Source organism: Pezoporus wallicus, unplaced genomic scaffold (assembly GCF_028554395.1).
Source record: "Pezoporus wallicus isolate ANWC-B61680 ecotype Strahan unplaced genomic scaffold, APGP_CSIRO_Pwel_v1 contig_5542, whole genome shotgun sequence".
NCBI lineage: Eukaryota > Metazoa > Chordata > Aves > Psittaciformes > Psittacidae > Pezoporus > Pezoporus wallicus.
Window position 1 is genome coordinate 2333558 of NW_026640165.1, and position 24028 is coordinate 2357585.

General features: G+C 40.4%; 1 protein-coding gene across 2 annotated transcripts; it reads left to right on the top strand.

Annotated features, from left to right (window-relative positions):
* The first annotated feature begins 982 nt into the window (after window positions 1-982).
* ERGIC2 (ERGIC and golgi 2) lies at window positions 983-22786 on the top strand. Of its 2 annotated transcripts, XM_057417797.1 has the most exons (14): window positions 983-1153; window positions 3471-3616; window positions 6465-6573; window positions 8516-8562; window positions 9404-9474; window positions 9956-9996; window positions 10690-10791; window positions 12055-12150; window positions 13865-13920; window positions 14880-14978; window positions 15759-15856; window positions 18810-18972; window positions 19890-19969; window positions 20720-22786. In XM_057417797.1, exons 2-14 carry the CDS (start codon window positions 3511-3513, stop codon window positions 20783-20785), a joined length of 1134 nt encoding a protein of 377 aa, XP_057273780.1. In that variant the 5' UTR covers window positions 983-1153; window positions 3471-3510; the 3' UTR covers window positions 20786-22786. The 2 variants fall into 2 exon arrangements, with proteins under 2 accessions (XP_057273780.1, XP_057273781.1); XM_057417798.1 differs by lacking the exon at window positions 8516-8562 and having other exon boundaries at window positions 6465-6572.
* The last annotated feature ends 1242 nt before the right edge of the window (window positions 22787-24028 follow it).

A 24028-nucleotide genomic window follows, 5' to 3' on the forward strand; every position in this document is an offset into this window, starting at 1 on the left:
AGAGAGTGCAACTCCTACGGGTTGAGACAAGAACAGTCCAGCAACAAATCACCACCGCTACTATCAGCTAAAACAATGATAAGGGAAAATAACAAGGGAAGAGAATACGATACCACCGGCCAAGAAAACGAGTTCCACCCGGAACCCAGGACAAACATAAACGTAGCCCCACGGTTATGAGTTTGCAAGTCTGGTTTGGTAGCAGCACAACTGTAAAGCCCCAGAGGGGATGCTAGCAGAGAGAATGAATTGCTGCAATTGTAAGGAAAAAATCCGGAGATAAACTAACGTTGCTGTTACTAAGGGGTGAGGTTTGTGGTAAGAGGCAGCTCCACCAACACATGGAAACCAATCTCCATTCGAATTCAAATGTCCATCTTGGGCACAAGATCTTTTTTTTCCACTTCAGGTCTGAAAACTGGCGTGTGAGCTTAAAATCTGTCTTTCCACAGCACTTTAGTCCACTGCCTTGAATCCTTTTCCGCTGTAGAAAACCTAAGGAAAGATACTGCCTCTTCCAAACATTGCCTGCTTTTATATCCACAGCATCTTGAACAGCATTACTGCTGCGAGCTCAGCTTACAGTGCTTTTGAAGGTACTTGATGTGCATCACTTCAAACGATCACTCGGTATAACCTGCAGCTTCACGAATTCTTTGTGACACCCATTTTGCCCTCTTCGGAGCAGTGCGCTCCTCCCGCTGGCATACCTGTGCTGGCGGCGTTGGGCCCAGCGCCGCAGCAGCCGCAGCTCCCAAACCCCAGTGGCCTGAGGCATCCGTCACGGCTCAGCACTGAAAAGGCCCAGCGCGCCGCACGGGCGGGGAACGGCCTCTGTTGGATCGACTGACGCGCGTCCTCCCTAAACTCACCCCGCTCCCCACGCCGCCGGCTCGGTACTCCCGGAGGCAGTACCCGCCGCCGCGGTGGGCGGTGCATGCCCGTGGGGTGGTGAGCATGCGCGCGGGCGGGGCGCCGCCGCGGCCGCTCTCGCCGGCTTGTTCCTCCCGCCGGGCGTCGGTGGCGGAGTGAGTCCGCTTGGGGCCACGAGTGCTGCCATGTTTAGCGTGGCGGGCGCCGAGCAGGGCGTTGCGGCTCCCTTCCCCTCTCCGGCCTCGCCCGCGGCGCTGGGTAACGGCGAGAGAAGCGAGAGGTAGGGAAGGGCGGCAGCGAGGCGGTCGGTGCGGCCTGTCCCGTTCATCCCGTGCCTTGGCCGCCCGGTGCGGCCTGTCCCGTCCCGCGGCTACCCGGTGCCTGGCGGCGGCTGGGAGGTCCCGCGGCCCGCACAAATGTGTGGGTTCCGAGCTGACGGCCGCCTCCTGAGGCCTCCCTCGGCGCGGGCAGCCGGCGGGGGTCGGCCGGCCCGGGAGGGGAGTCAGCCGTGGGGCCGCTCAGCGACTGTGAGTGCGGGGTGCGGGTTTTCGGGCGCGAACCGGCTCCGGTCATGGCTTTGCTTCCAAGTTGTCCGAGTCAGTGCAAACTGCCCGAGCGCCCCAGGTGGGTCTGGGCTATGGATGCTGCGGTTTTGAGTGGCGTTTGCGCTATGCTTTACCTTTTTTTTCTTTTATGTATATATATATATATATATGCACACATGTAATTGGATATTGGATTAATAATATGTTACCTGGGTAGCAATAGATTCCAAATTTTATACTTGGTGTTTTTGAGGTGTGTGTGGTGAGATGGGCAGGGGGGAGGTATCAGATGTCTGTTGTGGTTTGTAACAGAGAGTGAGTCTGGGATTAAAGAAATGAATGAACAAAGTGGATACTGCTAGCTAGACTACACAGATCTGTATACTCACTGATGCAGGATGATTTAGAAACTTTCTTAGTAAAGTGCTCTCAAATTTTCTAGCTTTATTTTATGGAAGCGCTCCTTCCATATCACGTGATGTGCTCCTACACATGGGATAACAGAGAAGACATAGAGAAAATGAAATGTTGCTAACTTCACTTCGGTGTAGGACAGCAGGCAATCCCATCCTGTGTTCCCTTCGTGCTAACAAGTGTTGCAGCTCCAGTGTCCAAGCAGTTGCTTTGCCATATCTGTGCACCAGTTTTCCAGCTTTTTCTGAAGCTACTCTGAATGGAATTGAGATAATTCTTAAAACACAATTATGTAGTGTAGTAAGGACAGCACCTTGCTTCCCTCTTGTTTGTTTGTTTTTTTTTTTTATTTGGTGCTGTATAACCAAAATTCTGGTCCAGCACCTGTCTTCTCTGCTCACCTTAACTGTGGTTTCTTTGAATCTTCTGCAACACACAGAGGATCATTTTGTTGGTCTATGCAGGCTAACTTGACTGATGCTCCCACCAAGTGCAGTCTATACCTTCTCACTGGGTCTGAAGTGAATTTGTATAGTGAGGAGATTGCAGGCGTGGATCGTGATACTTCACCTGTGAAATTCCATTTTCCATAAAGCCTATTGCTTTGCTGTTGCACAGTACAGAGCCTGCTCAGCACCTGGGAGGGGCAGAGCAGGGAATAACTCTTGCACAATTTCACTGGGACATGCTGGAGACTTGATGTGTTCTTGAAAGGGGAGATGAGGTAACAGATTTGTCTACAAGACAGTGAGGACCCTCTTGCATGTTGGCAGTGTAGGTTAGCATGCCTCCTTGTTGTCTTTAAATAGGGAACAATAATATGGTGTGTTCTCAGAATATAGTAAATGCACGATGGTTTTCATAGCTTCAGAAATTCTGGGAAAAGTGCAGCATTTCCTCAGAAGGAGAACAGCAGTGCCAACCTGTTAAAATATGCAGTGTATTGCTGGGATTGGGTTATGAGCGTATTTGCATGATTTGGAAACAGTTTAAGAAAGTATTTCCTGGGCAGGCTGCTTCTCTCAGCATCCTGCTGCTTAATGTATCAACAGCTCCAAGCGGTGCAGAGATCATGCATGGTCAAAAAGGAGTCTGAAGGATGGAGCTAGGATTTGAGACTTAATTTGCTTTGGGGGGCATTTTTATAGGGGGAAAAAACCCATGGATTTTATTATGGCCATAAAATTCTACAGCTGTAAAAAATGCAAAACACACCTTTATTTTTCCTTTTTTGTTTTGCTTTAGCACACATTAGCTGAATATAGGAGCCCAGAGCAGTTTAACATCCTCCTGAGTTTATGCAGTCTATTAGATATTCCCTGCTAAGTCAGTGGCTTCCATGTATTGTCATTTCTGGTTAGCAAGCTTACTTCAGGACTGTGTTTGTTTAATTCTTATTGGTATGGGATATATTGAATTTTAACTGCTGTAATTAAATGGTGCTGGATGCACCTGGAATTTAAGTAGCAGTGTCCAGGCCAATTTGAACAGTCCTCTTGAAGCAAGAGGAACACTTGCCTAGCATGTGTTTCTTGGAAACATTTTTTTTAGGTTTTAATTACCTCATTATTGCTTTATAATTATAGATAGTTTGAGCAGTATCACTTTTGTAATTGCAACAATTTATTCTCAAATCAGAGGGAATATATGAAGGAGGAGGTGGAGGAGTCTGCTGAAGATGAGGCGACTGAATCGGAAGAAGACCTTGAATTTGGTGAAAGAATTGGACGCCTTTCCAAAGGTTCCTGAAAGCTATGTGGAGACTTCAGCAAGTGGAGGCACAGGTAGGCCTTACTGGGATGCTGCCGTGATTCATGTTGGCTGTTAGCTCTGGCAGTAGAGAGTTCAACAGGAGGAAGACGGGCATCTCTCTCTGTTCACTTGAAAATAGCCAAAATTGGTTTCTTGATTTCTTTTGTGGATTGACAGAGCTCATCTTCCAAGTAGACATAGTCTCTTATCCAAGTAGATGCATTCATCACTCTTCTGAAGGGAGATTTTTGTGTGAAACTGGTGGGTGACTCTTCAACCAATGTGAAGGTTCACTCTAAAAATTTGTAGCCAGTTAGGATTGGAAGAGCACTGTGCCAAGGCTGGAATAAAACTTTCTCACTTCTTGTCTTGCTGAGCCCTTATTTCTGGGTGAGACTGTGTCAGTGTGAGTCAAAATGCAGGTTGGATTCAACTCTCTGCTTTCATAACAGGAAAAACATTCTCTAGAGGTGTTTAAGAGCTATGTTAAGAATCAGGATGAAAAGTAGCTTTCTAAAGCATTCTGTCCTGAAGGGGTAGTTGATTTTTAAGAAAGCCCTTTGAAGAACTAAAAACTTCACTCCAGGGCATGTGCTTGTACTGTTCTTATTAGACACTTGAACTTCTCTCAAAAAGATGTAGCTGTAAGAAGTACCTTTTCTATATGTATCGGAGCAGAAAATTGTGCTTTTAACTTGGGTTGGGTTAGAGGTAGCCTGATATGCAAATAATGACTTCACCTGTTGGACTATTAGAATTAGTTAGATAGGAAACTGCTAGCAGTTAGTTTGAAATGGAGGATTAAAATGTCTCATGTGGGATTGCACCTGAAACTCAGTTGAATAAAACATACAAGAAGCAATTGTAATCTACAGATAAGCTTTTGAAGTCATCATGCCACTTGTAGAAGTAAATATCACAAGGATCTGTATTACCTTGCTGTGTTTCCTGAACTGTGCTGTTAATAATTAAAGGATTATTGTATATAAAATAATCTCTAATAGCTGATGAAATAACTCTTTGTTAATGTTAGTCCCAGCTCCTGAAAAAGCAAGTAAGTTGTTTTTATGTTGCAATTCACAGAAAAGCAATGATTGTTTAAAAGTTCTTTTTTTTTTTTTTTTTTTGTAGTGTAGCACCATCCTTCAGAGAGAACCTCACTTTGGTGAAGGGTGCCTTAAGTATTTCTCAGCACCAGAAGTTGCTTTAGCATTGTTTGGTTTATCCCAGTAACCTTAAAAATGACAATATAGTATTGTCTTCTTCTATGCCATTATAAAATCTGTATATAATATTCCTGTTTCATTCAGGATTAAAGTGCCAGGCTTACTTTCTGGTGTGATAGTGATGCAAAACATACCAAGAGTATTCTCAGACTTTCAATGCCTTCAGATCCATTGCAGAAGTACTGGTCTCTCAAACGGGCTGAAACTCCAGCTCTGGGGCTGGGAGAACCTTCAGAAAAGAGGATCTGTCTTTGGAAACTCTGTAAAACTTTATCTTCCTGTTCAGATCCACTGATACCTTTTCTCAGAATTACCCAGAAAGCAGCTACAGCTGTAATTGTTTCCTTGTGGCTTTGGATGGACAGTAGGGTTCCAGCTTTTCTGTTGCATAGCTGGGGTGAGTCTAGCCTGCTGGGATCTGAAAGGAAAATGGTAGGCAGAATAGTTCACTGTTTCTTGCATCTGCTTTCACAGTATGCATTGACATGAAGCTTTTCACATATATGATTGTTACACAGCTTCAGCTGAAAGCTGGAGACTGAAATGTTGCTGATCAATGCAACTGTCAATGGTTTCCGTAGGACAGCATGTTTATTCCCCTTGCTGCCACCTCTGTGTGGCCTGTAGACCACTGTGTAGTGAGTTGAAGCCTATGAACAATAGGGTTGTTTTTTCTCAAGTTGGTCTTCACAGACTCAATAGAAATACTCCACATAATGGAAAACAAATATCCTGCAAATGGAAAACATATCCTATCAATAAGCTGTACAAATCACTACTGTGGTCCGTAACTGAAGGTATTTTCCAATTTAAAGCTGTGATTTAATACAAGGGGTACAGCAGGTGCTTCTGAGCATCTTTTTCTGTGTTTCTGACTGTGGGTAGCAGGATGATTTTCCCTTTGCACAACTTTGCAAGTGTGATGAACAGGCTGCTTTGGAGATAAGTGATGCACATGTACCATTCAAACGTACCAATTAGTTTTTTCTTAAAAACAATTTCAGATCAGTTCTTAACGAACTTAGCTGTTGGTAGAATGCATAGCCACATGTTGCTTATGGCCAGAGGGAGAATTGTTTACGATACTGGGGTAGGAGTCCTGACTGTGCAGCTGTACACCAGTAATACAATCAGGGCAGCTTTTTCTAACCGGACAGTACATATATTTCTCTTGTCTGCTAGATTCTTGGCTCTAAAACTAGATATAAAAAATTTGTCAAAAAAGCTTAGGTTGTAGACAAGTGGAGGCTTGAAGGGACTTCAGGGTGCAACTTCTCCTTCTTTCCTGCTTGAATTCAGTATTGTGTTTGCCTAGACCTCCCCTGACATCTGTGGGCATTTTCTTTTATATGTGGAGGAGGATCTAGTTCTTAAACCTTCCACAGGGGGATTTCACAACCTCCCCATCATTCTAGTATTTGACTGTACTTAGTATAGAAAGTTCTTCCTTGATGCAAAGGTAGGACTTGTTCTTTTCCCCTCCCATGTAAAATCAAATACTGTTTTGAAAGTAGCTTATGAATTCATAGATCAAACATACCAGTATTGTACTGGTAATGCTCAGATTCTGTAACTTCAGAATTTTGTTCTGCTTATGTGTCTGTATAGTATTTCTCACAGTCTAAACTTCTGTCTTTTGCTTTTGGCCACTCAGTTTCTCTGATAGCATTTACGACGATAGCTTTCCTGACTGTAATGGAGTTCATGGTGTATCGGGACACATGGATGAAATACGAATATGAAGTAGACAAGGATTTTACGAGGTAATTTCTATTCATTATAATTCCTTTTAAAATTTAAGTTGTCTGCATTTCAGGAAAGAATGTTTGTGTGACCTGCAAACAATTTATGATTGAAATAAAAAATGAAGTACAAAAAGGACTTGATTTTTCTTCCGCGATTGACTTTGGGTTTTTTCTCTTCTGGAATGCATGAAGAAGAGAAATGGAGATTTCTGCAACAAAGAAGTCAAAATAGTATAGGTTTGTTGGTGAAGGAGTCCTTTGAGGAAGTATTTGCTCAAAATTCAGAGAACATTGTAATACATAACTCCACCTCAGCTAGGTAAACCCACCACATTTGCATGATGCTTACTCTAGTTTATACAGTTATCACCATTATACTTTGTGCTGCTGGAGGTGAACCTCTGGCACTCAGAACTTTGACTGCATTATCTAAGGGTTTCTACTGATCTTGCCTCCAGTTCCAGCCCCTGAGATCTGCTGAAGATATGTTTGCTGCTGGTTTCATGTGCTTGTCTGGTCTGTGTTCAGCTTTCTTCTTAGGTGGTCGGGCAGCCATGAGCCCATGGGGATTTTGTGCACTGACCACCTTTAAATATCATGCATCTAGAACAAAAATAAATTTAAAAGCTGTTTGATTAGTTGCTGTGGAAACAAGCTAAAGATACGTGTATTAATTGGGTATCTTGTACATCAGAAATACCAAAGGTTTCTGTAATGAAAAAATAAAAACTATGAGAAATTTAAGGGAGATGCATCAAAAACTCGGAGTAAATCCAGATGGGAATTTCACATTTTGAAAATGTCTTTTTTGAAGCATCTTTGCTGAAGTAGTTATTTCCCTTGTGAAGCTATCATTTGGGAAGGGTAGTCTAGCAGTTTAGAGACTATTACGGGACTTGGGCGATATCCTGCTGCAGGTTTTCTGGTTGGACTGTGGACTAATCACTCACCCTGAAGTTAAAACAATGGATATTGGTATCACTTTTAATGGCTTTTCTTCTGTCTGCTGATCATGTCTCATCCCAAGTTGAGCCAGTGTTGAATCCCTTGCTTATGTGATTAGTTGGTGGTCAGCTCAGTTCCCAGAAGCTCCCAGGAGGTGATAGAACCATGTGATTATAGTGAGGGGATTCATTAATTATAGTTTAAATTGCTTTCGTGAAACTAACATGAAAACCAATAGGAAATGTCCAGAATATTAGGGAATGCCACAGAATCAAGCTTCTGATATGATGGATTTTTTTGGGGTGTTAGGAAGAATTGTTTTACCTTCCTTTGTTACAGGAAATATTCTGGATAATGGTCTTAACATACAAGGCACTTTGGTATTATAGGAATGGTTTTGAGAAAACAGGTTTTCCAGGAGCAGTACTAGCAGAACCATCAGTCTTTATGACATGGCAGCATTTTCTGAGAACTGGCTTTAGCAATTTCTCAGCCTGATCTTGAATGTCCTGAGGAATTCTGATTAGGATTGGAAATAGAGTGGCCTGTCTAAGGACAGACAGGAGAAAGATGCTCAAGTATTATTTACTCAGGTTTAGATTTGTAACTCCTGAATTTTCCTGATCTACTGCATTCTGTGGAATTTATTGCACTGATGTATGAGGGGGAAAAAAAAAAGTGTAAAATACTGCAAACTGTGTATTTTTAATAAGAGTCTGACAAACTCTTGGGCCAGTAATATTTCCAGAAAATCTGTTAGGAGTTTCAGAGTAAAACTCAACAGGGAAATCTGAAGCTTTTATCTCTTAAGTAATGAGTGGCCATAAGAACTTTTAATAATTAAAAGCCCATCTTTGTTCACCCAAATTTAAAACAGCTTAAGTTTATATTGGTGTAAATTTTATTATTTGACTGGGTTTCTGCAAGTAATCTGAAAATTTTAGTAATACATCTTTTGATACTTGTGCTCAGTGTTACTTACTGGCTTTTTGCCCTTTTTTTTTTTTCTTTCCAGTAAGTTAAGAATCAATATTGATATTACAGTTGCCATGAGGTGTCAATGTAAGTATTCCATCGGTGAAAGTTTTGAAACACTTTAAAGGCTCTTCAGAGTATGCGTTTACTTGCAATATAGTTGGATGTTGTTCAGAATACTCTTAACTGTGAGATTTCTTATGATCTTGATGGTGTATGACTCACAGAAAGAATTGGTAGGAGATGTGAAGAAAAATATTTCTGCCATCTCATTCTCATTTCGCAGAACTTTGCTTTGTCTGTCAGCAAGAAAAGCATCTGTTGTTCCAGGCAGTCTCTAGCTGGAGTATTCTTAAAAGCTCATTGTGAGACACGACAGCAGCAGGAATTTATCACAACTTTTATTTATTTATGAACTTGGCAAATATTAACCTGGTCTACAGTTTAACAATACTGGAACCATTGGGTAATTTCATCCTCCTCATGAACATATGGAGACCTTCCTATTTAAAGGCAATGCTTACTATTACTTTGCTACCATTTAAGTATGGTACATCAGTGTATATTAAAATTTGAGTTTAATTTGAGAAAAATGAAATTTTATCTTCTGTTTTGAATAATCTTGGTTTGTATTCAGTGCTTATGAAACAGGAAAAGTACTTATGCATAACAGATCATAGAAAGCTTGTAAATGTGGTTCATATAACAGTTCTCTGTAGGTGTTACTTCACTGAGAAAATACTGCAAATTTGAAGAGTTTGTTTCTGCTCACTATACATCAGTTAATGTTGAAGGTTAGATCGGTTGAAGAAACAGTAACTTATACTGAAAGTTCACTGTACTGTGAAACTTCATTTCAACTTGAAATGTTTTTTGTTTGTTTGTGATCGTATGTGTGACTTCATATTTTTCTCCCTGTTGAAAATAGATGTAGGGGCTGATGTTCTGGATTTAGCAGAAACAATGGTTGCCTCTGCAGATGGGCTGATCTATGAACCAGTAAGCTGATTTTTACCTTTTTACTTAAAAAGGAAATTGCTAATTACTTCATGCAAATCACTGTTGGGCTGGTTTGCTTGCTTGTGGTATTTTTTCACCCCAGTTGGACTGCACAGAACCTCTCCCCAAGTATTGTCTCATCCTTGAGTGAGGTCTGTAGTGTTTAGCCCAGGAATTTGCTAGGGAAATAGGCAAGCACTGGGATTTCTACTAAGAAAGTTACAAGATATTCAGGAAAAGATGCCAAAGTTACAAATGCAAACAAGTGAAAAAATCAGGGGGCACACACAGAAATTTCCGTATTTGACCACTAAATGTATTATTTAAAGTGCAAAGTCATTTCATAAACTCCAGTAAGTGGTACCAGTTGTGAAGTTGATTATAACTTCCCACCTCTTCCCCTACCCCATTTTTCTTCTGGGTTTCATGGATGGGACTTCAATTCTTCTTGCATATTTTAGATATGTTATTTTTGTTTCAGGTAGTATTTGATCTCACCCCACAACAAAAAGAATGGCAAAGGTAAAGTATGGAGATGCCTGTCTATGATTTGTGTTATTTGCACTGGAAGTGACTTTGAGGTACACCAAAGTCGCATGACAGAAGTGTGTCTTGGGTCTCACAGCTCCTGCAAACCTGTGAAAAGATACTAATTTTTGTTGCTTTTCTCATTATTTGAGATCTTTGTTACGGAAAAAATTGGCTTTGGTCTTACTTGTGGAATTGTCATGCAGTTGCAAGCCAAGATGTATGGACTCACTCAACTTACGTTTCCAAATGGATATTTGGTAGCCAAGTTTTAACTGTGGTTTCAGATGCATAACACAGCTTGGTGCTTAAATGTCAAAGCTGAACCATAGTAAGAAATTGGCAAATTCTTGCAAAAGCAAATGAGTTTGAATCTTTCACATAAGTGAATTGATACACTGTTTATCATTTAAACTAGAGTAGCTTGGTTATGTGTGTGCTCACCATACTGATAGTCATGAAACAGAACCTGAATCTGGCTAAGTTTCAGTATTCACACACTGCTGTGAATACCAGAGCTGTAAGTTCTATATAAAATACCATTCTCAAAGTTTAATGTAACACTTTAATACCAGCATGATCCTTGCTAACGTGTTGATTTATATGCTGCAACTACAGCTGATAAGTAATTGTGAAGTTATTTTTTGCTTTACTGTTGCATGCTTTCACACTTTGTGTAATCTTTAGGATGCTGCAGCTAATTCAGAGTAGGCTGCAGGAAGAACACTCTCTTCAAGATGTGATATTCAAAAGTGCTTTTAAAAGTGCTTCTACAGCACTGCCACCACGGTAAGAAATATTGGAATTTTGTGTCATCATTCCCCCTCCCTCTGCCCTGTTTAATTAGACTTCACATTTTAGTGTGGTTATGATTTCCCTCCCCCCAGAAGATAAGGTGAGAAGGCCTTACTGCTTTTTATTGCATTTTAAAATAGCATACTTGATACTTGCTTTGGAGAACTGTTGTTTTATGAAAGCCTCTGGGGTTTCCAACCTGGAGAATGTCTCCATCTTTTGTGTTTGTATTTATAAGTATGTGCATATGTTTAATACATACACCCCTTTTTAGTCCATTTTATCTGATGCTTCTTCCTTAATGTGACTTAGTAATGCCAAAGCAATAGTAAACTCTTCATTTATTAAAAATGAAAGAATATCTTTCTGTCCAGCAACTTTTAAGAGTCCTACTATTAGCTGTGACTAAACAAGCAAACCATAAATAAAACAAGCAAAATAAATCAAGCACAGTAAAATCCAAACAAGCATGCCATAAATAAAACAAAGCAAACACCAAAAAAAGGCTGTATGCACTTCCCATGTTTTAATTTCCCTGCCCGAGGACCAAATACATCCTTTCTTCCTAAGGCAAGGCTGAAGAGGGCTCAGAATATGTGGATTTTTTTTTTTTTTTTTTCCCCTCAGTTAAGTGATGTCTTCAGATTGATTTAAAGCCCTTCTGTGCCTCTTTGATTCTTGTTAGTGCAGTATTTGAGACTGTATGTATGCTTGAGATGTGGTTAAAAAAATAGTTTTTCATCTCACCATAAGTAGCAGATTTGGAAATATGCTCTGAGGTTCCCAACAAGGGTGGGAAGAGGAAGTTTTCATGAAAAATAAATGTTTAAAGCTCTTCTTGCTACAGTGTTGTTAACATGACTGATGTGTTTTGTTCTGTTCATTGTAGCATTAAAACTTCCCCAGTGAACCATTTTTGATAGAAGTAATTGGGGAAAAAAATCCCCAGGGCAGCAGGATACACTGACAGTCTTATGTTTTCTGTTCACATGTTCAGGTATCGTAAGTTAGCTTCGTAGGCCAGCTCTCTGGATACAGGTACGAGCTAAAGCTTACAGGTTTCATCAGACTGACCTTTATTAGTTTCCCTCCCTTCAACCATCTCTGCATTAATTTCAGAAGAATACAATGAGGAGAGGTAGATGATAGTGTTATATAATGATAATGCTAGGAAAAAGAAATCTAACTATACTGCTGTTATTTCTAATAGACAGTGAGTGTTCTTAAGTGCACTTTATGCTGTTTTTGTTTAAACAGGGAAGATAATTCATTACAGTCTCCAGATGCATGCAGAATTCATGGCCATCTCTACGTCAATAAAGTGGCAGGGAACTTTCATATAACTGTGGGCAAGTATGTTCTGTTGAATTCCTGGAAATAAAATAATTGACTTTACATTCTGTATAGTGCATGTGTATGTATGCTTTTACACTTTTGAGTTATCGGCTCTTTTTCATTAACTTTCCCATACACACACTTAGTATCATTTTCCCTCTGATACCTGTTCTTGAGTGTTTAAAACCAAATCTCTTTGACAGTCCAATGCATTGTTGCAATGTAGTGGTTATGAATTCCAGTGTCTTACAGGATGAAAACTCTTGAAAATAGATCCTCTGTAAGTGTATGGTGTAGAGTGGGTTGCTTGTACTTCCCTCTGTTCTTTGGGCCTGTCTAAACTTCTCTTTTCTGTTAGTATGCAGTTCACTAACATGGTTGAAGTGTAGATATGTGACATTTCATTGCTGAGATAACATAGTTATAGAACCATAGCCAGGGAGGCGAATGCCAGTTTACCCTGATTTGTGGAGAGACTTTCTGATATGCTTCAGCAGCGGCATCAGCTTACATACCCTACATACAAACTCTTCTCAGTGCTCTCCAGTTCTGCTGTCCTCACTTGTCTTCCTGCCATCTCTGTCCCCAGAAATCCTCGCACGCAATGCATACTCTCTGATTTTATCCACGTGTAATTTCAGCTGCTGTTTTATCTGAATATTTTCCCAGATGTCACTTGTGTCTGGTCTTGTACCACCTTTCTGATTTGCCCCTAGATGTCCAACTTCTTAAGCCCTTGTCAAAGGTGATCATTTCAGCCTTACTGCCATCACATCTCTCTTCCTGTCTCTAGTTCTGCAGCACTTAATAATGTCTTGCTTTCCTTTGCTTCCTTTTGCCCATCATTACATTTGTACTTCTACGAAGTTGCTCTTTGTCTTGTAGTTTGGTTTTGGGTTTATTTTTATGCTTTATTCACTGGCCATGTTTTGTATCTTATTGCCTGTTTATTTACTGTCATCCTGTCTTGACTGATCTTGTGGTCTTTCTCTGCCTTTTATTTGTCCAAAACTTTCATGCATTTGGTAACAATTTAACTGGAGCCTAAGTAGGGAAATTTTCTTGCATTGTTGGCTGTACTGGTAGGAATGAAGTATGGCTGAGGGACTGTTTTACAGGCTGTTTGTTCCAGACAGATTTACACTTTTTCCTCCCCTCTTTGCACCGTTATCAGCATCTGCATTGTACTTTCTTTGCAGATCTACAAATAAGGGTCCAGATCTGAAGTTAATTTGCTTAGTCAGGGGGCACATACAGAGCGTAGTTAACTTGCTTAGTAGCAGAACAAGTATGGTAAAGTTCTCATCAGTCACTTGAGCAGTTCTGCAGCTTTTCATGGTAGGCCTTGGTGGCTCTTCTAGTAGCCTCATGGCTTGATGTGATTTTGATACTAATTCTTTGTAAGAGGGTTTGCATGAGTCTGATGTTTCTGTACTTTGTCATTCAGGCTGTCTGCACTTGGCAGTAACACAAATGTCATTTTTGTTTTTTATATAAATACACGCATTTTACGTGTATATGTGTTTTAGAAACTTTTATACGTTCTGTATATTTGAACGGGTTGTGTTATGCATGTATAAAATTCGAATATATGCACACATTTTCTCTCTACATATATGAAAAGCATTTATTGAAATAGTTAATTTTTCTACATAGTTCTGTTTAGTAAAATTGTGTCTTTGTGTGGATTCGTGAAACAGATTTTTCATAAAGCATGTCTTGCTTTCTTTAGGGCAATACCACACCCTCGAGGCCATGCACACTTGGCAGCCCTTGTAAGCCATGAGTGTAAGTTTTCTTCTGTCATCTCCATATGAACGAGTATCATTTTGTTCAGACTGCTGTCTCCTAGTTTACATGTTAATACAGGTTGCTGTTGTAAAGATGTTCTAGCTAGGCACCTGCATTGTAGAAGAAAGTAAAGAATATTCATTGAAATGTTCTGACACAGCAGTGACTTACTTTCATGTTTAATGATATTAGTATTATCTTTAGGTACTTTGGACTGAAACCCAGGAATTTCATAATGTATCTGTGTAAAACAAAGTACCTCTGAGATTTTTTATGTTATCATTACTGTAGATGCAACCTATTTCCTGCAAAATCTGTTTTTAGAAGGTTAAAAATTTCTGACCTTTGTCCTTAAAAACTTCATTTTTAGGTTATGAGTCTAGAAACTACGTGTGTGTTGCTGCTGTACTTAATGCAAGGAGAGGGTGATTTGCTGTAAGAAATGAACTTGGTGTTGGTTAAACCTCCAGATGTCTGCCCCTGAATCTGTTAACACAAGTGTAGACTATTATAGATCTTAAATACTTTTGCAGAATCAGGCAAGGGTAGTAACTTGGAAGTTGCCTCATGCTTCCTCTCTACATTTAATTTTTGAAATTTTAGACTTATTAATATCATTACATACTGGAACTGTAGAATAAAGTAAGTATTTGGCCAACTAGAGATTTTCTGTCATAAAATTTTAACTGTCTTCAGCTTCAGGGTTTCAGATAGACTTAGAATTTGTTTCATAAGTTCTTTTTAAAGAAACTGTATTTCTTTGTTAAATATTTTTTTGAGTTTTGCTTGAAACATGTTTACATGCTACAGTCACAGGCACAAGTCCAATAAAATGCACACCAGTGTTTGAAATACTCTTAACTAATACTTTCCAGTGTGAGAAATGGGTGCATCTTTTTCTCTGAGTACAGAATCTCATAGTTTAATAATGTTTAATTTCTCGTATTGTCTTTCAGCCTATAACTTCTCTCATAGAATAGATCATTTATCATTTGGAGAGCTTATTCCGGGAATTATTAATCCTTTGGATGGAACAGAAAAAATAGCATCAGATCGTAAGTATTGTGTGTTTAAAAAAAAACACCCTTATTTTCTATATTTTTTCCAATAATGACATTCAGATATTTCATGGTTCATGTTCCTTATGTATAAATAAAGGAGTGTAGTAACTTACTTCATAGAGCTGCTTATGCCTCATCCTGTGACTTGCCATCTCCAGAATCTTCTGATACTGCCACTGTCTCAAAAGTCAGTTGGTCCGTTGGCTGTTCCAGCCGGAATGGCTTATGGTAGTTCAATGTTTGTTCTCTTAAGGAACTGCATGAAGACATAATGCAGTTGTAAACGTCTAAGCATGCCGATTGCTCTAGAAGAATTCTCTTTGAAATCTGTCCAATCAAGAGAGAAACTAATCAGTTTACAAAGGCTTCCAGCATTGTATAGACAGTTCAGTGGCTAAAATCTATTCAAACCACCGTTGAGATTTATGCAGAATGTGACTGTAAGAAACTTGTTCACTTCTAGTGCCCTGGAAAACATTATCTGTGTTTCATTTGAAGCTTTGAGTGGCCTGACCTTAATGAGTTGTTTCGTTACATGGGTAAAAGTAAATTTCTTCTAGTACAAATGTGATGTAGGCATTGCCCACAGAAACTAACTTTGTTCATGCAGATGATGCTGAAATAGTCTTGGCGGTGCTGAGACTCCTTGAGGAGCATCCCTAGTGTGAATGGCTTAGCTCATTAACTATTTTAAATGTTGTTTGTTTGATTTACTTGTCTCAGAAGGTCTATGACTCTGTACTTAATTCAACAGTGAGAATTTTTTTCTTCTAGACAACCAGATGTTCCAGTATTTTATCACAGTTGTGCCAACCAAACTTCACACGCATAAAATTTCAGCAGAAACACATCAATTTTCAGTGACAGAAAGGGTAAGTAGAACAGAAAATTATGCAGAGAAAAATCTAACAGTGATGTGAAAACGGAGGCTTAGTTGTGCTGTGCTTTTTCCCTTTAGTGTGAAGAGGCTCTTTGGAATCTGATGTTAGAATTAATGGTGGATACCCAGTCATTTCCACTTCACTGAATGTTGGGGACATTCTGTTAGGTTTAGCTCTGTAGCCTTGTGTGTAGCTTTATGAACATTTAATCCACCTTTAGCTTTTTATCTGTGTGGGAAGCAAAGAAAAAAAATGAAGTTCACTTGAATGTCATGACCTTGTTTGTGGTGTTAGAAACAGAAACAAAGCTAATTTGTATGAAAAACTAATCACACAGAAAGCATCTCTGTCTCAGCTGTCTTGTTTAACCTTTGTTGAACCACCAGCTTCAATTATTGTTCGGGTTAGAGAGCTTCTACTTTTGGGCTTGGAAAGGCTTTTAGTTCTGAATCCATAAAGAAAGTACCTATTGCAGCATAGTACATGGGCAAATCATAAAGTGCTAATTTTAAAGGCTGCTGTAAATAAGAAAAAGACCTTACCTTACGTGTCTCATTTCCAGAAACCAAACTGTTTTGATCTTTTATTCAGAAGTCAGATAAAAAATACTTGCAAAAATTTTAGCTAAAATAGCAGATAAAGTGAGAGGTAAGAAGCAAGCCTTGGGTTGAAAGGAAAATTGGAGATTAGGAGTTCACTGTAATATAGTTTGTGGTGTTCTCCAAGGGAGAAATCTTTGTATTTTCTCACAACTCAGTGCTGTGCTTCTGAAAAATACATAGCTAGGGGAAGTAAGATGGAAGTGATATCTTGGTGTTCATCTTGGGACGTGCAGACCACTGGAGGGAGAGGTTTGCTCTAAAACTCATGAACCCTGGAATAAAGAGGAATTCCATAATGCATTATATATTCCCACCTCCTGCTAGTCTAACAGTCTGCTTCATGTTTTCTCTGCACAATCTCTATAACTAAAGCACTCCTTAATCTTCTGGATGTCAGTCTACTGTTTATCTAAATCCTTACTGCATTTTTTCATCTTGTGTTCATTTTTTCTCTCCTGCTATGAAGATGGTTTCTGTCAAATAACTGTGCAGTCTTAGCTCTGCAGGTTTGTTGTTTTTTTTTTTTTGTGGGAATGTATTTTTCTATGGAAGTTGCAACACAGTCACAGGTAGCTTGGGAGAAAGCTTGTGAATAGTGGAGGTAAAGTGACATTGCATACTTGATTGCTCTGTTTCAGGAGGTAGCCCTGTTGCCTGTAAAACTTCTTTGTGTTTATCTTTGAAAGCCAAATACCCCAGCAGATGAGCTGGAAAAGGCTGCTGGTAACGGTTGCTAACTGAACAACTTAGTGCATTTATTTGAAAAGAGCAGGCACATAAGCAGATGTGGAAAAAGGTGGTCAGCTGTCCACAGCTAAAATGTGAATACAGTGGTGTTGAATTGCTAGTGGTGAGCAGAGTGGGAATCAGCGTTTGAAAGGTGCGAGGAACCCTCTCCACTGTTGTTGCTGTTTGAGATACTAAGTTAAACGTTTCATTCTAGCAAGGCTTCACTGAGATACCTGTTGCAGGGTTAGTTATTTGCAGCAGGTTTTAGTAATCAGAGCTTAAGTCTGCAGCAGCAGAAGGTAGAAGCAGACCAAAATCATCTGTGGAAAAAGAGTTGTGTATCTTTTGAGGGTGGAGTTTTGGGTGTTCTATTTAACTTCATACTCTTTTTTTTTTTTTCACCATTTGACCTCAGTAAGGCTTAGAGAAACAGCAGAGGAACCACAGACAAAAAGCTTTTTGTCCCTTGCCAATGGCAAGGTTCTGTTTAACTACCTTCAGTCTTCTCTTCCTTCCTGGTATGCCTGATCATCCATCTTCTAATGCTGACTGTTGTCATACTCTTGCAGTAGAGAAAGCATCGGAGAGTTTCTGTGACCTGGTATCATAACTGATACATTGTTTTGGGACACATTTTACTTTGGTAGCAAAAGAAGCAATATGGTTTATATCAATGGTAGCTGACTGGAGAAGTTGCCTAGTCTGTATTTTCCAAAGCAGAATTCTGCTTTTTATTTTGTATTTTATTCTGCATGGGTTTTGAGCACAGACTGTTAAATCTACAGATGGATGGTGCTGTGATACATTGCTTTTCTGCTCAGTGTTATTTGTCTGTCTTCTCTACCCTTATCAGCTTAGACATAGCTGAGTTTGTCTTCAGTCAGTTACGTCCTTTTCTGCTGCCCTTGTACATTTTCAGCCAGCCTTACCTGGCAGTGCATTTATCAACACCTTTTGCTAACAACAAAATTATAGCAAACTTTTGAAAGAAACTTAAAATTGTGGTGAGTTTTTTTCTCATGAAACCTTTTATAAAAGTAGAGATTTATAGTAGCCACACTCTCCCCTCTTTGGTGTCTTTTGGTTTAAGAATTTGGGCAAGCAAGAAGAAACTACGGAAGGTCCTGGATTAGGACAGAGACATCTGATCTGTTTAGAGTAGTCAGGGAAATCTAGTTAGTGTTTATATTGAGGTGGATTTCTTGCTGTGTGACTGTTTGCAATGACCTGACTGACAAAAATTTTATGAGGTGCCTAGGTTATCTTTTCTTCCATTTTACCAGTTAAAGGAAAGGGTGCAGCCAGAAGTAGACATATCATGCAAGTAAGCTTCTGGCTTTGTGGCTAGTACAGTCGTGAGGGTTTTGTACCAGATGGTACCAGAGCAGGACAGTGAACATCAATATGCAGCACAGAAGACCAGTGACCGGGAAAGTAAAGTGTCATTTAGTGATGTTTGACTCTTAGAAGTTACCGGCCGAAGATATCTCTGTGTTCCCTGATCTTCTGTTGGTTGTTAACTCTGATTAAGTAGTTTTTTGTCATCATATCTATTAAGATTGTTTTCCTTGGGACTAATAAGAAATGATTAACTTGTGTTTCTCTTCTTTCAGGAAAGGGTAATTAACCACGCAGCTGGCAGCCATGGGGTGTCAGGAATATTCATGAAATACGATATCAGTTCACTGATGGTGACGGTGACAGAAGAACACATGCCTTTCTGGCAGTTCTTAGTGAGGCTCTGTGGCATTATTGGGGGAATTTTTTCAACTACAGGTAACTGTCAGTGCTTTCCCTCATAAGTTCTATCAGAATGGTTTTTTGCTCATAGTGGTTATGTTATAAGTAAATTTCAGGGAACTCCTGAGCCTGTAGCGGGTTGAAGTGCCCATTGTGTGCACTGAAATGTGCAAGGAAAGCTCTTAATTTTGGTGTCTCAATATGCTCTTTCTGCTGTTCTGAGAGGTCGTTTCCCTTTTGGTAACTATAGCATAATTTATTTACCTCTGGAAGAGCAAGTGTGTGTGTGTGTGTGTATATATATATATATATATATATGTGTGTGTGTGTGTGTATATATATATACACTTGGAAAACTATCTTTATACACATATACACACACGCTTACCAACTTACAATATTCTGCATATTTCCTATAGTTGGGATCCAATACTAAATCAGTGCCAGAAGTTGAGATAAAATTTCTGTCTGAAGTAATTGGGAGGATTTTCCTTGTGTAGCTTGTCAATGTACTGCAGGATTTGCTCCTTCAAAGAAAATAAACTAAGTTGAAAAGGCCCAATTCACTAATTAGTCAAGACATAATAGGATATCTTGATTACAAGTTAGTTCTTTTCTTGGCTTTCACTTGAAGAGAGCACTTGAAGTAAGCTGCCTTTTGAAAGCAGCTGTTTCTGTTCCACAGAACGTATTTTCACCCCTGAAGTTCAGGGAGAAGAGGTTATATGCGCTTGGACAGCTTTTGGTTTAGCTTTCATTGATGCATTTCAGAATGTTAGAATTTCCCCTCCCCTAGATGTTGTCTTTTTTCTGATGTTAATTTCTCAGAGCTTTACATACAGGTTTATTGCACTGTATCCTATTTAAGTATCACGTTGAGTTTTCTTGTAGTATTTCTGTGGGTACTACAGTTTTACTGCTTGTGACAGTGTATATCTTGTTTGGCATTGCAGGAATTTTACATGGTTTTGGAAGATTTGTAGTAGAAGTTATTTTTTGCCGTTTCAGACTGGGCTCTTACAAATCCACATCGGTAAGTAAACCTTTCTTGAAGTATTAAATAAGTGGCGCAGCTACCTAAGGATGGATGGTTAAGGACAGCTCTGGGACTCAGTCCTAGGAGAATTTAAGATGCTGGCAGCAAACCCTCCCCTTGGCGTGCATATGAGTAGAGATTTAACAGCTTTTAAAAACAGTTGGAAAACCTGACGTGTAAGGAAGCGAGGGGTATTCTGAGAAGCAAACTTAATGAAACTGAGTCTCTCAGAAGTTTCTCTGCTACATTCCCTCCATCATCCCCATTACATTTCTGCAAAAATAAAATGTTTTCCTAGGCTTCATCAGGATCTCTCATTTATTATTCTTCTGCTTGGCCTGCTGACCAAACAAGAAGCAGTGTGTGCTGCCTGGAATCAGTGTTGCTACTGATTAGCCTGCAGGCTGTTGCCAAGCGATGTGAAACTGCAGTCTTCACCTTTCCCTCCACTGGGATTGCTCCTCTAGCAACTACTTGCTTTAATTTTGGTTTTTTTCCCCATTTAAGCTTGTAGGTAGGCTTTAAGATTTCTGCCTTCCTCTCCAATTTGAAGTTTGCCAGCTGGCAAGGCTATGTGAATGGGGGAGAGGAGCAAAGACAAGCAGATTTATGTAGCTTTTATTTGAGAGACCAGGCAAAAGGCATACAAGAAATGCCCAAGAATTAAGAAGTGTGTGTTTTGGGGGAGGGAGGGGAGATTCTGTTTCTGGACAAGCCATTGATAACACTTTGTTTCTGTTTGACTAGGTCCCACTTCCTGATGGCCACACAAGCAACCACTTACCTCTAATTACAGACAATAATATGCATTAGCCTCCTGAGGAAACTTCCTTTCTTCCTGCCTGATACAGAAGACAGTTTTTTATAATAAAGAAAACATTGTGCAATATGCTGAGACAGTGCTGGCGGGCAGCAAACAGTGAAGCCTTTACACACACAAAAAAATCTGAACAAAACAAACCCAACAAAACAATTTCTGTGATTTTCTGTCTTTCTAAGTGCACGTGGAGTCATAGGAAGTTGTGAGAGCAGTGAGGTGGACCATCTTCTGAAGATTAAAGGAGCACTGCTGCCAAAACAGTATTCGTGGTTGAGCTGAACATCTTTGTGATGATTGCCATTGATACTGAAGCCTCTGAGTGATCTTGGTTCTGTGTCTGAGAAGGCTGGCAGACTCCAAGTAGAAAAGAGTGCAAGTGGGATGCGTGGAAGGGCCAGGAAGCTGGCAAAGAGGGACAGGAGAAAAACTGCGTTTTCTCCTGGGTGTACAGCCTGGGGGTTGGTTTTTCTTGTTGATTTCTGTAATGATGGGGCTGGAGGCTAAGAAGTAGTTGTTACTGGTGGGAATTATCTTGGAAAATCCTGAAGAAGAGGGAGATGAGAGAACTCGGGGAGTAAGGTGGAGCCCAAGCCGTGATGCTGGTCATAGCCACTGCCTTTTGGTAGTCCCACCATTCCTTAGAGGAAGAAACAATGTGGAGCAGAGGAATTCCTCTGTGCTTTCACACAGCTGCTTTGCCAACAGCGAGAATGTCACTTCTGATGTTGATAACAGGAGCGCCCAAGGGTTCTGAGGAGGGGTTCCAGTGTGTACTTTTTTTGAGTTGGAATAAGAAGCCTTTTAAATAAGGCATTTGACACCAGTTTTGGTAAAAGGCAAGACTCATCAGTAAATCTTTGTACACCTTTTTCTTGGTAAAGAAATTGCTTTGATGGAACCTTTGTTTTACCCCTGCTGCTAGTATGTAAGTTATGGTGTGTAAATCCTGGAAGTGGGGAGTTAAAAAGAGCAAGAAACTGGCTTGCTTTGGTTCAGCTGAACACTGCAGAAACAAGGGATTTGTGGCAGTTCCCAGGCAGGGAGCGGTGGAGTTGATAGCAGGTGGCTTCAGGGAACCTGAATCATTTTGCTACAGACAGATGATGATAAGGGATCTGCAGAATTAATACTGTTCATGAAGGCTTTTGTAAAATAAATGAGGAGAGCAATATCAGTTTTATATTGTAAATATGCTACAGAGAATGAATGTTATTAATGCAGAGGGTGCTTTGAGAAATTAAACATCCTCTTACTGCTGAACTGCTGGCCTGCACCTGTGGTCACAGTTACTCCAGCAGGGTAAAAACATCATAATGTGATTCCTTCTCAGCAAAACTGATCTAATAATACATTAGGAGATGATGCTGACCCTGGCCTTACTCACCATGGAATGAATATTACAATTGAGAGGACTAATCATGGAAAAATAAAAACCTCTGGTGTCAGATTTTGCTGACTTCTGTTGATGTACTCAACAGGACGCTTGGATCTTGGTGACGAGCACAGTGTAAATAATGTCGCTGATTTGCTATGCAAAGCAAAGGGCTTTCTAAACTGAGAAATTATGTGAAGTAGTAAATAAAACGTGGGAAATGAGGAAGGATCTTTATTCAGTTCAACTGCTGAGAATGACAAAAGTTCAAGGAAGCCATGTCCTTGTGGTTGGCAGCCAGGTTTGGGGTTTTCTCTTCTCTGCCTTTGTGTAACACCAATTAGAACTGCAGCAGCTTCAGAAGCTTGCCCTCCATGAGCAAGAAAATCTAAAGCTGTGCATTTTCTGTTCCCATTTCTCTTTAGCATTTCCCTCTGAGGTTTCTTCCCTACTTCTGCTTGGACTGGTTCTGCTTTGGGCTTTGTCCTGACACCTGTGTGTTACCTGCCTGGAGCAGACTGCTGGTGGGAGATATGGACCTTGGTTGACATTTCTGTACCAGAACTGAAATGTTATTTTCTATTCTCACATAAAAGAGCCAAGTGGCTTGGTATGTCTTAAATCCGTGTGTGGCCTATTCCTGGTGTTCTGTCAGGAGCAAAGCTTGTGTGGCAGCTAGTTGCTAAAGGAAGAGAGAATTTGGGATCGACTTCCAGATGTGAGATGCTGCATTGCAGAGTAAATACAGGGTCAGTTGAACCTGTGTTGCTGTGTGCTCTTTGCTTTCTCTCCACAGAGGGGTTGGTTCTTGCACTAGAATGACTTATGCTTTTTCCACGCATTGTCATTACCTTGACCAGTATGTGCAAGGGTGTTCCAGAGAAAATAGTAGTTTATAGCAGTGACTTCTTTTGATTATGCTTATTTACATTGTGTAAAAGTGAGTGTAGTATAGAAAAATGAAAGGAATGGGTGTCCTAAGGGAAAAGGAAGCCCTGGTGTTGATGTGTATCCCCTGAAAGGGGGGTAGATGAAAAAATACTATTTTCTGGGTCAGGTAACATGGTCAAAATTACTTATTTTTATCTTTGGCTCTTATGCAGTGTTGGGAAGAAATTTTGACTCCTCATACAATGTGTTCCTGACATGCTGTATGCAATTACTCTGTCCCCCTTAGCTGTCTTTCTGGGCAAAAAGCCTTCCTTCTAGCTGTGTGGTTTGGGCTCTGCTCCGCTCTTGGGTTGCAGGTCATGTTAGCAGGAGCAGAGTTGCCTTGGCTGACTCCAAGACTGAGAGTGCTGTGTCCCCACACCCCTTGAGCTGCAGCTCAAGTGTCTCATACCACAGAAACCCAGCGCCAGCCCAAGAGGTCAGAGGGGATGGGATCAGGTAGATCTCTCCTATGGCTCAAGAGGAAGCGCTGAGCTAGGTTTTAACAGCACAGGCCACCCTTGGCCCTGTCACTGTGAGCCAGAATCACACAGTGTTGACAAGAAGTTGCTGTAAAGTCTTTTGAGTTAAGATGACACACTTCACTGTGCTCCTGGGTATGTGACACAAGGTTTCTAATCAGAGAAAGAAAAAAGTGAGGACACAGCCAGCCCTGGCACCTGCAGGAGTTCAGTAAGGGAGCTTGCTTGCTTAATGCTCCATCCCTGGCAGTGTTCAAGGCCAGGTTGGACTTCGAGCAACCTGCTCTAGTGGGAGGTGTCCCTGCTCATGGCAGGGGGTTGGAACTGGGTGATCTTTGGAAGGTCCCTTCCAACCCAAACCATTCTGTGATTTATGGTATAGCAGAAGATTGGATGTGTTTCCAAGGGCAGGGGAGGTTGTGCAGGGCTAGTACCTGTTCTGGGGAGGAAGC

What these genes read in the sequence shown, in the direction of transcription:
- ERGIC2 (XM_057417797.1), top strand. Translation starts at nt 3,511, where the DNA reads ATGAGGCGACTGAATCGGAAGAAGACCTTGAATTTGGTGAAAGAATTG. An exon ending in TTTCATATAACTGTGGGCAA is followed by an intron (nt 12,151 to 13,864) that starts GTATGTTCTGTT and finishes TGCTTTCTTTAG; the next exon opens with GGCAATACCACACCCTCGAG. An exon ending in GCTCTTACAAATCCACATCG is followed by an intron (nt 19,970 to 20,719) that starts GTAAGTAAACCT and finishes CTGTTTGACTAG; the next exon opens with GTCCCACTTCCTGATGGCCA.